Source organism: Triticum aestivum, chromosome 3A, assembly GCF_018294505.1.
Source record: "Triticum aestivum cultivar Chinese Spring chromosome 3A, IWGSC CS RefSeq v2.1, whole genome shotgun sequence".
In the NCBI taxonomy this organism is placed as follows: domain Eukaryota; kingdom Viridiplantae; phylum Streptophyta; class Magnoliopsida; order Poales; family Poaceae; genus Triticum; species Triticum aestivum.
The window spans coordinates 113,535,789-113,549,073 of NC_057800.1; the positions used below are offsets into that span (position 1 = coordinate 113,535,789).

Genomic DNA, 13,285 nt, shown 5'->3' on the forward strand with positions numbered 1-13,285 from the left:
CATGCTTGGACATTAAAAAAATACCTTATACACCCACCTATCATGGGTGCACCAATTAAGGAGCATCCTCTGATTCTATATACGGCAACCATGCTTATGTCGTTGGGAGCTCTTTTAGCATAGAATAGTGAGTCCGGAAAAGAAATGTCCCTATATTACCTTAGTCGCACCCTCGTGGGGGCTGAGTGCAACTATCCGGACATGGAAAAAATATGTCTCGCATTGGTGTTTGCAGCACAAAAATTGCACCATTACATGTTAGAGCATATTGTACACCTCGTATCGAGAGCAGACCCTCTCAGGTACATCTTAAATAAAATGGTGCTTTCAGGTAGACGACTTGTGCCACACTCGCCAAAGGTACAATCCTCAACGGATAAATCGAAGAGGTCACCAAGGCCATGGTCCTTTTCTCCCGTGAGAACATGGCTAAAATCTTCATCACTAACAAAGTTACTGAATTCAACATCTAAGGACGGACCATCCAATGTTATTGGTTCAGAAAAATTGGATGCTTGGGCGAAATCAAGTTTACGCTTCAAAGGCAGCCTTGCTTCCTGTTCCACATGAGGCGGTGTAGATTGTCTGCGTCTCTTTCCGCTAGCGGATGGGGCAGTGTCTGAGATATCATTATCCACTGATAGCGGATGAGCGGAGGAGGACCCAGCTATGGCATTCTGTTTCACTACGTTACCTCGCCGTAGCTGCAAAAAAAACCAAAAAGAGAACTCAAGTTAGTACTAAATAGTACGTGAGACATAATGAAATATGGACACACATGTGTTTGAGCTCACCTCTTTAGACTTCACCGGTTGAGCAGCAACAACATCATTTAAATAATTATAGAGGACTAGTCTCCATTGATCTGTAATAGGCGTTTCTGCCTTCTCAAGGGACTGAACATGTTGGTCACGGTGCTCCATAGATACTCTCCTCACCACCATAAAATCTTTATCAGACAACGGGCGAGGCCTGATATTGTGTTGTAGTACACGCTTATTTTTTATCCTTACATCATAAGGGGTCTTCCCAGTCATGTTGCCATTGCAAAGTTGGTCCAGAATGTCGGCGAAAGGCTTTAGAAATTTTTTCCACCAATTAGCCCATGCTACAGAGGAGTTCCCAACTCGATCATCGTCAGGAAAATAGTGGAATTCTTCGGGGGCCAAGGATAATAGGTGTGACCAAAAAGCATAGGAAATTCCAATTTCGTCTTGAGTATACAGGCTCGCTAGAGGAGAAAAGGGTACAACTTGGTCAAGACGAAATTGTCGTGCCACTCGATCTGGGTGATATGGTTCAGCTATACACACATCGGCGGTGATAGTACCACGCCTCCACGGCAGCATGCCTCGACGAATAGAAATTAAGAAAGCCCTCTTGGGTTTGAACACACCTTCCATAGTGAGAGAATAGGGGTTCCAAACAATATTCTTAGAGTCATCGAGGAAAGCATGTGCCTCTTTAGGAGTAAAATGACGTGGCGACTTAAACATGGTGTTCACCATATTAGGTTGTACCACCAAAATTCTGGAGCTCGGGAAATTTGGCATTTTTGCTCTGTTTCCATAGGGTTTCTTGAGGTACACGCCCATCCATCCAGCAAGGTAGTGGACCGGCCAAATCCTATGTATGAATGAGGGGCCAATCGGATGAGTACAAATTCACCGAAGTGGGTAATAAAGGGAGCAAAGAGCAGGTGGGCCCAAAGAGATGCGTCATCCTAGGGAAATCCATGCCACCATCACTAATACCCCAGGGCGAATATATGGCCCACCACCAACAACGACGTAGCGGCAAAGCCATATGGCAAGAAAAGCCGCAGTGTACACGCGCTGGTCTTCTAAACTCTTGGTAGCAAAGGAGTTTACTCCACTATTGTGAAAGAAGTCACACCATTTCTTGAAACCTACTTTGCCACCCACAGCAAGCTTGGTCCAAATTTCTAGGAGCCGAGGCAGGAAGTTGGGGTACAAAAGAGTCGAAGGATCCAACTCATCAGCTAGGGGAACATATTCTTCATAAGGTTCACCATCAAGGGGCAACCCCGCGATCTGATGCATATCAAGAAGTGTGACTGTACGCTCGCCAGACGAGAACAAAAACGTGTTGGTGTTGGGATCCCATCTCTCCAATAAAGACCTTAAAAGAGAAGGGGAGACATAATAGCCGCCTAAAGAGCAATAAATGGCTCCATAGACGTAATCCACACCTTCCTCACTCCCCTTCAGATGGGTATGATATTTCTTCAAAACATTAGTACCCCATTCAAGATACCCAAGAGGCATTGGAGCGTATTCAACCTCATGATTCTCCTAGCCTAAACCTTTGGATATCATATGTGTCCCAAGGGTTGAAGCTTCATCAAGTCTGGGCCCAGGTGTGGGAGGTTGATAACAACGAGCTGAGAAAGATGGCCCTGCCGTCCATCCACGTGGTCCAAGCTCAGGATGGCCGTGTGGTACGCATAACTTCGTAATCACTGGATTGGCTAGCTCACTAATATCAGGTTCAAATAGGTGTTTTTTGGCCAACTGTGATAAAGGTATTCTACATGATTCAGACGAAGATGGTGTCGTGGCTTCCTCCATCTATATGCAAGGAAAATATGCATGTCGGTATACGTATGAAATTACAGGAAGTTAAAAATAGTACATGAAAGTGCAAGATTAAATATTATACCAAGGTGGAAGAGATGATCCCGAGGTACGCAGTCTGCAACGAGAGATAGTATCTACAATAAAAAAACATTTCAATATTTGAATTTGATGCATAAAAAAGAATATGAGAAACACAAAACAGGTGCGCGTGATTGAAAATATTCCTCATCCCCAAAAGAACAGTAACATCGCCGTCGAACGACGGACCAAGCCCATATATAGGCTTGCTGGAACGCCGACGGTGATCGAGTCATCAAACTCATACATATATGGCAAATAAAAAAATCATCACCGTCGAATGACGGACCAAGCCCATATATAGGCTTGCCGGAACGCCGACGGTGATCGAAAATCACTGTCGAACGACGGACCAAGCCCATATATAGGTTTCTCGGGACGCCGACAGTGATCAAGTCTAATTTATATACGTACATGATAAAAAAAATAAAAAAATGAGTGTTAAACGAAGGATGAAACTCATATATAGGCTTCCTGGAGCGCCGACAGTGAACAATCTACTAATTCACAAAAAATATCCCCGAGTCGAACGACGGACCAAGCCCGGATAGAGGCTTCCCGGAACGCCGACCGTGGGATCACAATTTTCGGATGAATAGATATAGATCAAATGCATTACGAGCCTCATACATTGGTATATATAACCTTCCGCGAATTTCCATACGTACCAGAAATTGCGTCTTTGACAGTACTATAAATAAGAACAGAGATGCGACCACAAAGGAAGGTATAGTCATACCGTTCAAAAGGCAAGTCCACCAAGCCGGATCTATCCAAGCCGTGACCCAAATATCACTTGCTCCTGCATCATCAGCAGGATAAAAAGATAAAGGGAAAACATGAGCGGACACATTAGACGTTGAAGTATAAAAGCTCAATGAGAAAAGAAAGTTGATCACACCTGGTTCAAGTCACCACGTGCTTCAGCGGGGACGCATCGCGGGGATTGAAGGATTGAAAGCAATCTAGGCGATTGGAGTAACAGAGTAGTCAACCAATGAATTGATCAAGAGACTAGCGAATCAGTATACAATATCATGCAAAGGAAATCTTAATACGTACGAGGCTGCGGCCACAGTCCGGACGGAATTGAGCTGAGCCTCGTCTCCGATGTCTCCCCGATGGTCCAAGAGAAATATGAGTTTGTTTGTTGGGAAAAGAGTTGAGGAAGGCATAGGATAAAGTTTGTTAGCCGGGTAAGCCAGACGTGGCCTGATTTTTAGCCTCCACATTTGCAGCGTATGGTTAAAAAGCTGTACGTAGCTGGCACACGATCGTCTAAAAAATCATAAACCCATTATACTCACCAGAAGTGCTTTAAACAAAATATGTATAGTTTCGAGCTCTGGGCCCGAGTAAAAAAAATCTCACTTTGAACCCAGGCCTCGAGGGGCATCTGTTGACATGGATTTTGACCGAGATAAATAAATGTATAAAATATAAATTCAAAACAGTAAAAATAAAGTGTTCGATAATGAAAAGAGTTAATTTAAAGAAATCAATCAACAACTCAATCAACCAAGACATCGACGACTGGCAGCTCCAACTTTGTTGATGTACATTGCAAGAGAAAGTTGCAAGCCTCGCAACGACCTAGTCCATCGCGATCTTCGGAGAGCACTGTCCGCTGAAACCACCCTCATGGAATCATCGTTGTCGCGGGGGCCCCGCCGCGCGCAGCTCCGACTTCTCTGTCATAGCGAGAAACAAACATAGGCGCACCCATTGACGCACTGGACCGTCGGGACCAGGAGGATTACCTGCGACCAACTCTGTATGTCCACCCTAGGGAAAGCGCGAAGGGGAACTAGTCTTCAAGATGACGACCATAAGGGAAAAGCGACCCGAGAACAACGACATCAGCCGACCCTGCTACAACAGCGCAAAAGGCTTTCACCCAGAGACAAACCTCGAAGACGGACAAGGCCGGAGAGTACCATGACGACCCTGCGGGAAGGAGGAACAACACCCACAGGCGCCGCGTCGTCGGCGTTGGCCATCAAAATATCACGGCATATTAACAAAATGCATAGACAATATAATTGGTGACTAAAGAAAATTTAGCATCAATTAAATCTTTAGCTAGCACAAGCATGCGTTATGTGCTAATGCATGCAGGCTAGGCAGCGTACATGCATGAACGTATGTGGTGTGGCCCTCACAGCAAATCATTAATCTCTTGGAACAAATCAACACAGTTCCTTCATATGAAAAAGCTGCTCTGATTAAACAATGGTAAGAAGCCCATGCAAACGTTGTCCTACACAGAGGGGCCCATAGATAGACAACCATTAATCACTAAAATAACTAAGGGGGCGGCCGAGCCCAGCTGTGTTCCAAGCCTAAAAAAAGAGAGAAGCTCTCAAAATATCTGCATGCATACGGACTAGCATATCCACGAAAGGAAGTGAGAATCGTTCGATGGCTGGCAACCAGCCACATGCCCACGTTCTGCCACGATCTGCATGATGGCGACGTGGCCAAATACAAAGCGCAGCGCCCACGGGAACGGAGAGGCAGCATGCACGCCTCTGCTCCCCTATAAATACCAGGATGCCGGACTGCTCTAGGGTCGGCATCCAGTTTGTTCCTTTCCTCTGCTAAAAATCACACACACATACAAACTCACAAAGAAGAGAAGAGAAAGAGGCAGGCGTGCTGCGTCCTGTTGATTGAAGGTGAGATTCCATGGCTCTCCTCTGGCCCCTGGTTTGGCCATTGTGGTACAAGTCAGGGAGCTTTCTTCTCCTTCTTTTTCTAAATTTCTAGCCCTTGATTTGGCCATCATGGTACAAATTAAGGAGCATGTTTCATCTCCCTAAAATTCTTGCCTTTGGTTCGGCCGCTATGGTACAAACCAAAATGCATGTTTAATCTACATAAAAATTTGTCCTCGGTTCGGCCATCGCGGTACAAACCAAGGAGCATGCTTCCTCCCTCTCCAAAACTCTAGTCCTTGGTTCGGCCATCACGATACAAATCAAGGAGCATATTTCATCTCCCAAAAAATTCTTGCTCTTAGTCCGGCCACTGCGGTACAGGCTAAGGTGCATGGTTTAATCTATTTCAAATTTTGTCTTTGGTTTGGTCATTTTGGTACAGACTAAAGAGTATGTTGCATCCATCCTAAAATTTTGTCCTTGGTGCAGCCATCGCGGTACAAACCAAGGAGCGTATTATATCTATCCCAAACTTTCTTCTTTGGCTCAGCCATCGCGGTACGAGTCAAGGAGCATGCATGGTTCTTGTAAGCACGGTTTCTTTAAATGTCACGTGTGCTTTGTCCTATTGATCCCCGTCTTGGTTCGGTCCCTTTAGCGATACAAGCTAAGACGAACACCTCGTTCCTTGGTTTGGTCTCTATACATGGATACGAATCAAGAGAGTGTCATAGGTGCGAAAACCTCATAAAAATTGACTTAATTTGGTCATCATAAAAACATGGATATGACTAAGTTGGAATCAAATTACGAACGCACTAAACTGAACTCATGATAATCTCTTGTTTGGTTACGCTACGGGCATTATGTGTCATGCTAGTTGCAATACAAACAAAAGCATAAAAATATATTCCCTCGCTTGGTTACGCTGCACGCGGGCATTATCTTAATGTCACGCGGTGTTAGTAGTAATACGAGCAGGAAAAAAACTTAATTAAAAAATGTGTTCATGATATACACCTAGAAATCAAAATCATGCAAGATGAATTATAAAACATGTTGCATCATAAAAAACTCAATCTTACTTGGTTACGCTACACGCGGGCATTAACTTAATGCTACGCAGTGTTAGTAGTAATACAAGTGAGAGAAAACTAAACAGAATATTCAGGCCACATATTTGGTCGAAAGTCAAATAAAACATGGCATGAAATGCTCCAATGCTATAAGAGCCTAAACTATTAGCATCGCATAAATGGATATCACAAACTCACTTTACTTGGGTTATGCTACACACGAGCGTCAATGATGTGACACTATGTGGAGTTAGTAATAATGCCATGTAAGGTACAAACATAAATGAAAATGACAAATGTCAAATGACTCATGCAACATCATAATTGCTCCACAAACCTTTGCTTGGTTATGCTGCACGCGGGCATTATCTTAGTGCCACGCGGTGTTAGTAGTAATACAGGTAAAGCAAAACTTAATAAAAAATAAGTTCACTCCACATCCACATATGCATACAAAATTCATGCAAAGGCATATTTCATGTAGCCCACATAGGCTTTAAACAAATAAAAAATATCATAAACAAACTCCATTCGGGTCAAGCTATACATGTGTGTCATATCATCGCACCGCGTGGTTAGTTTTGATACCGTGTGAAGTCAAAGTCAACAAAATATGGCACATATCATATGCACTATAAAAAGCATCAAAATTGTGTCAGAAAGCTTCAGTCCATTACGCTACACATGGGCATCATATCAGTGTCGCGCGGTGATAGTAGTAATGTGATGATGCAAAACTTATCAAAATTGGCATGGCACATGTATCCATGCCACCAAAACCAAAGATGTCATATAAAATTCCCAAAGAAAAATATATACATATCCTATATGCCAAACGTAGGATAAAACTAAGCCTAGCCAAAACCAACCTTCATTCTGCACCATCATATAAATGAGGTTGACCACAATTAAACATGTTAGGAAAATATATACTCCAACATATCAAACATGAAATTATGGAGAAGTACTTGCATGAAAGCAAACTTCAAGTACCCAAGCAGGAGTGCATCGACGATCGCGAGGAGGAATCTTCTTGTAGCATATTATAATAGGAATGTGTTGCAATCTTATGTAATAGATATGTTGGAATTCTTAATCAGGGGTTTTCTCTTCGGAGATGTAATTAACATAATTTTTATGTAAATGTAAGAGTTCTGGAAATAAAGTACCTGCAATGTTTGATCCTATTTTTATTATGCATCTACACATTTAAATTATTAACTCTGTATCAATGACGTGGACGCGTGTCTCACGCCCGCCATTTTCCCGTCATCATTGCTATGATCTTGTAAGTGCGTCTCTCTCTTGTATTGTTGTGTGCCTGCCAGTGTGCTTTGCTAGGATTTTTGACCAGTAATCCCTTTGTGCAGACAATAATTTCTACTATTGGCTCCTAAATTAGATATGTGGATGTCATACATGACACTACCTCGTACCTCCGTTCCTAAATATAAGTCTTTCTAGAGATTCCACTATAGGCTACATACGCAGCAAAATGAGTGAATCTACACTCGAAAATGCATCTATATACATTTGTATGTGGTGCAAACTGGAATCTCTACAAAGACATATATTTAGGAACAAAGGTAGTACATTACACAAAATCGTAGGTGTCATGTAGGAATTCCAGTGCACTACATTAGGCTTTCTTAGAGTGCATGCTAGTCCAGCACACAGAGTCATGGCTAGTTTATGCTACACACAATCGTTAATTGGTGGTTTAAATATGCGCAAGGGATATGAAATGTATTATCATATAGAGATGTCTCAAATTAGCCGTGTCAACTTGCAGATAGGCTTACACAATGAAAAAGTATAAGATGTATGTGGCAATTTCATGGAACATCACAAAAAAGGAGAGGCAGCGGTGAGCCTATACAGTGTGCTATGGTAGTTCACTCCTCCATTGCAATCATCGTGACATGTTATTTGTATGTCAGTTCTATTGGCCAAGTTTTTTAGGGACAGTTATTATGAGTTATCCTAAGAAAATAAGCACATGTGAATATAAGCTCAAGGTAATAAGCCAACGAGTTCTTTTCATTGCCTTCCTTTTCAGCTTATCTTTGGTATGATTAGTGAAAAGTCTAGATTGCATTATATTTTGTCATTTTTCTGCCCATATGAAAATTAATTTGACTTGCAAACATCACAAATTGAACCCATTGCAGTAATTAATATGATAGAAAAATAGACAATCACTATTTGTTCAAAATGCAAATACAAAGATACCATCTACTTGGCACAATCTACTTTGGTCAGTGTCTTTCATAGAGATCCCATTGCCTAATTTAAACGAAGAATACATGACCCACATTTAAATGAAGAACAATTATTTATTAAAATTTGATGGTCCAAGTGGTTGGTTATTATCATATAGTAGCACCACCTGAAAGCATCATATAGCAGCAGAAGCTCATAGCAACTTATCTTACAGCAGCAACAACAATGTGCAATTCATCATATACCAGCAACAGCTCATAGCAATTCATCATATAGCACCAGCAGGAGCAGCTCATAGCAATTCATCATATAGCAGCAGCAAAAGCAGCTCATAGCAATTCATCATATAGCAGCAGGAGGAGCAGCTTATAGCAACTTATCATATAACAGTAGCAACTCATAGCAATTCATCATATAGCAACAGCTCATAGCAATTCATCATATAGCAGAAGGAGGAGGAGCTCATAGCAATGCATCATATAGCAGCAACAGAGGCAGCTCATAGAAATTCATCGTATAGTGGATCAGAATGAAAATTTGGCAAAAAATCAGAGGAGATCCTCACCTTGTTGGATGAGCTCATCCTTCAACAGCACCTCAAGGCCATGGCCTGGGAGGAGGGGATGGGAAATAAGGTGCCTTCTGCCGCAGTGTGGCACAGTCGTAGTTGTGTGGCGCCCGCTGGAGTAGTGTGTTGGATGGACCACAGTGGAGCAGCTGCTAGAGACCATGAGAATGAGGGGCGGTGTCAGAGGGAGGAGCAGCAGGGGAGATTTGGCCCTACCTGCCGGCCATGTAGCCTAGCTGGACAGAGCATCATCGAGGACCAGGCCAGATGGGACCAGTGGCGACGACTCGCTGGAGGAACCCTAGCGCTGCAGGCAGGGGATCGAGGTAGAGGGAAAGAGGATAGGAGATGCAAGCGGGCAGGACAATTGCATTTTGAGTGTAATATAGGTAGACAACAGAGTGATTTCACTATTCCCCTTCCCTTCAATTTTTAGTGAGCTTCTACCCGAAACACCCCCTCCAAAGCGAAATAAGTTAAGCCCGAGCCCATAACTCAAAAATGACTTTTTTTACATATTTTATGGCTTATTTTGACAATAAGCTCTGAAAAGGCGGAATAGAACTGGCCCTTAACCTGCAATTCAATTGTGCGTGCAATGATGAATCACTCTTGCCTGCTATAGTGTATATTTAGGCATCATCATGCATGGCATAACCTAATACATGTGCATTCCATTGTAGAATCTGGAATATGCAATGTTTATGTTAGTTCATACGTTGCACATGATGTTTAAATGCCCCTTAAATCTGGTCAGTCAAGTGATGGTCTTTAAGCCTCCTTCTTTGCTTCTTTTCTTGATACATCTATTCAATTACTTGTTTGCATCAGCCAGCCATACCAGAACCGTTTGCTTTGATTACTTGTTGTTCTTGACCTAACACTCTAACAGAGCTTGCCAACGATTTAAACACTAAGGGATGCTGTAATGGGGGCTTGTCTAACTCATAGGTGACATAAATGTTTGGTTGTACACTAAAGTAGGCTCTCCAAAAGTACCTGGAGATCCAGTTTGAAGGTATGCCTAGTTTTTACATAGTGGACACATAGTAAATGCTCATTTCATTCTGTGCAAGTGCAAGAGATGTGGCATGTTTCATTATGTGGTGCTATTTTGTTATAATCTCATCCTTTTGTGTTGTTCACAGACTAGAAAGTATGCATATTTATCTTCCAAGGAGACGAGTAACTAGTTTGTGTCACCTTGCAGAGTGGGTGCAATGAAGATAAGATTGAGGATTTCCATGTACAAGATGTTAGGAAGGAGCCTTGCAAGAGAAGTAGGAGCAGCGCTGAGCCTGTTCAACCAGTTAAGGTAAGTCACTGTATCCAACTCAATAGTTCAATTTCTTGTTTGTTTCAGGCATAGTTAATTTGCTCTTTTCAATTGCTTTATTTGTCCTCAGTTAATGAGATGCCAAACAATGATGCCTGATGTTGGGTACTTGTATAACTATTAGTTGACATAATTAAAAGCCTTACCATTTAATTACTCTGGCGAAGTGTGCCTGATGCTTTGAAGTCTATTAACCAACTATTACTGCATGAGGCTCACAATCTAGTTTATACTAGGCTAATGATTGCATAGCTTTGCTTGATGTAGTAGGTTTGTATGAATCCCTCTGTTGTTCATCATGCTCCCTAAGACTTTAATTGAGCTATAGAATGGCCAATTGCTTGCTTACTTATACACAATGTGTTGTCTAAATTTGTAACTTGTCTGTGTTTTGGATTTGGCCCCAACATCATGCTCCTCTGGTGAGCTAAGAGAGATTTCTGTATGCAGGCTGCACAGACTACCGTTTTTATAATTTTTAAAATATCACCTGCTTATGCTTCATGATGTGTAACATTATTGTTAGTCCTGTTTTGTCATGTACGAAATAGTCTGTCTTGCTCGCTTCACTGTTGTAACTATATTTTTGCCCTAGTCATGTGTACTTACAGAAACATTTCAGGATGAAGTGACATCAACACAAAGATCTGCGACCAGTGCGGCATGACCGTTACCGAATGATTATGGATTGGAATTGGAATGTGTTGATGTTTTCGAGCATCAACTAGAGGTGGCAAGACAACATGTACATGATTCTCAATGTACAATCAACAAGTTGAGACTGGACATGCAAGTATTAGATGCAGGAGTCAAAAAATGAAACGAAACATTGAGGTAACCATGAAGGAATTGGAGATTTTGTAGACTGAAATTTGTGCTATCTGAATCTGGCAATCCTATTTTCTGAAGAGATTATAGGCCAAAAGCTCGATAGGGCCGTATAAATGGAAATGGCTCGCGGGCCTCTAGCAGGCCGAAATAGATGTCAATTTTGTCTTGGCCCTTTTACTTTACGGGCCAGTAAAAGGCCCAAAGTGTTATGGGGCAGAGGAGGCCCAATTTGCAAACTAGGCTTTTAACAGGCCGAAAGTCGCGTTGGGCTGAAATGATGCCCTGCGGAACGTGGGCCCCTAATGGACCTAAAGTCAAAGGCCCAACTGTTGTGCGGGCCATTAACAGGCCGAGAGACAAAATGGGCTAGGAGTTGGCCCATTTACCGAATGGGCCGAGTACAGGCCTAAAGTCATAGTGGGCTAGAATTGGCCCAACTGCATAATGGGCCGAGAAAAGGCCGAAAGACATTCTGGGCCATTAACGGGTTGGAACTGACAGTGGGCCGCTAACAGGCTAAAAGAATCTCCGGCCGCAATTGGGCCCAAAGACGTAGCGGGCCGTTAACAGGCTAAAACTGACGATGGGCTGGAAATTGTCAAATGTAGAATGGTCCTTTGATGGGCCGATTCTGTGTAACTTGTATGGGTCGTTCTTGTAAATGGGCCTGACAAGTAGGCCGCTAATGGGCCGGCCCGCTTATTTTGACAGGCCCGGCCTTTTAACCTGAATGGGCCACTATTGGGCCGGTCCACGTGTCGACATATCATAGGCGCATCTCGCCCATTGGATGAGTGACACCTGTGCCAACGCGGAGCTGACACGTGGTTCCGTTGGCCAATGAGAATTTTACACGTGGAAAATCGGCATTGGTCATGGCTGTTAGCGGGTTATCAGATCCAAAACCGGACCCAGTAGCTTAACGGTGACCCCTTACAGTGGATGCCACGTGTCAGTCACCCTTGACGAAAGCACTTCCATGACGCAGCATTTATCGTCATAGAAGTGAACACTTCTGTGATGATAATTTTGATAATGTCATGGAACACTTCTAGGACAGCACAGGTATGACTATCTTGATTCTGTCATAAAATCATCACTGATGTATATGCATGACAGAAAACGTGACCTACTGTGACAAACACGTATCATCACGGAAGTGTATTTTTTGTAGTGTTAAGCTGAAAGGACCAGCACGGCACTGGCTAAATAGCCTCCTAGAGAACTCGATTGGTTGCTGGGAAGATTTGGAAGATGCCTTCAGAGACAACTTCCAAGGTACCTATGTCCGGCCTTCGGACACCGATGACCTCAGTCACATAGTCCAGCAACCCGGAGAGTCAGCCCGAAAGCTTTGGACCAGGTTCTTAATTAAAAAGAACCAAATTGTCGATTGACCGGACGCCGAAGCCCTCACGGCCTTTAAACACAGCGTCTGTGATGAGTGGCTTGCCCGACACCTCGGCCAAGAAAAACCGAAGTCCATGGCAGCTCTTACCGCACTCATGACCCGCTTTTACGCGGGAGAAGATAGCTAGCTAGCCCATAGAAGCAACAGCACCAGCGACCCTGGCACCTCCGAAGCCAGAGATGATAACGGTAGGCCACGATGCAACAAATACAAGCGTCAAAGAAACAATGAAGATAACAAAGACACGGCGGTCAACGCTGGATTCAGTGGCTCTAAACCCAGTCAGCGGAAGAAGCCATTCAAAGGAAACAAAGATGGTCCATCCAGTTTGGACAGAATACTCAATCAGCTTTGCCAGATCCATGGCACCCCGGACAAGCCTGCCAATCATACCAATAGAAATTGGTGGGTCTTTAAACATGTCAGTAAGCTAAATGGTGAACATAAGGGGGAAGGGCCGCCTAGCAAGGATGACGGAGAGCCTCGCCCAACAAATACAGGG

The 13,285-nt window shown here is 43.2% G+C and overlaps 1 protein-coding gene across 1 annotated transcript; it reads right to left on the reverse strand.

Annotated features, from left to right (window-relative positions):
* Positions 1 to 251: 251 nt before the first annotated feature.
* On the reverse strand, positions 252 to 3,838 carry LOC123056840 (uncharacterized). Its single transcript, XM_044480093.1, has 6 exons — positions 3,741 to 3,838; positions 3,580 to 3,643; positions 3,418 to 3,480; positions 2,683 to 2,734; positions 795 to 2,591; positions 252 to 704 (listed from the first exon to the last, which is right to left on the reverse strand). The coding sequence occupies exons 5-6, from the start codon at positions 1,593 to 1,595 to the stop codon at positions 252 to 254; spliced, it is 1,254 nt and encodes a 417-aa protein (XP_044336028.1). The 5' UTR covers positions 1,596 to 2,591; positions 2,683 to 2,734; positions 3,418 to 3,480; positions 3,580 to 3,643; positions 3,741 to 3,838.
* Between the last annotated feature and the right edge of the window lie 9,447 nt (positions 3,839 to 13,285).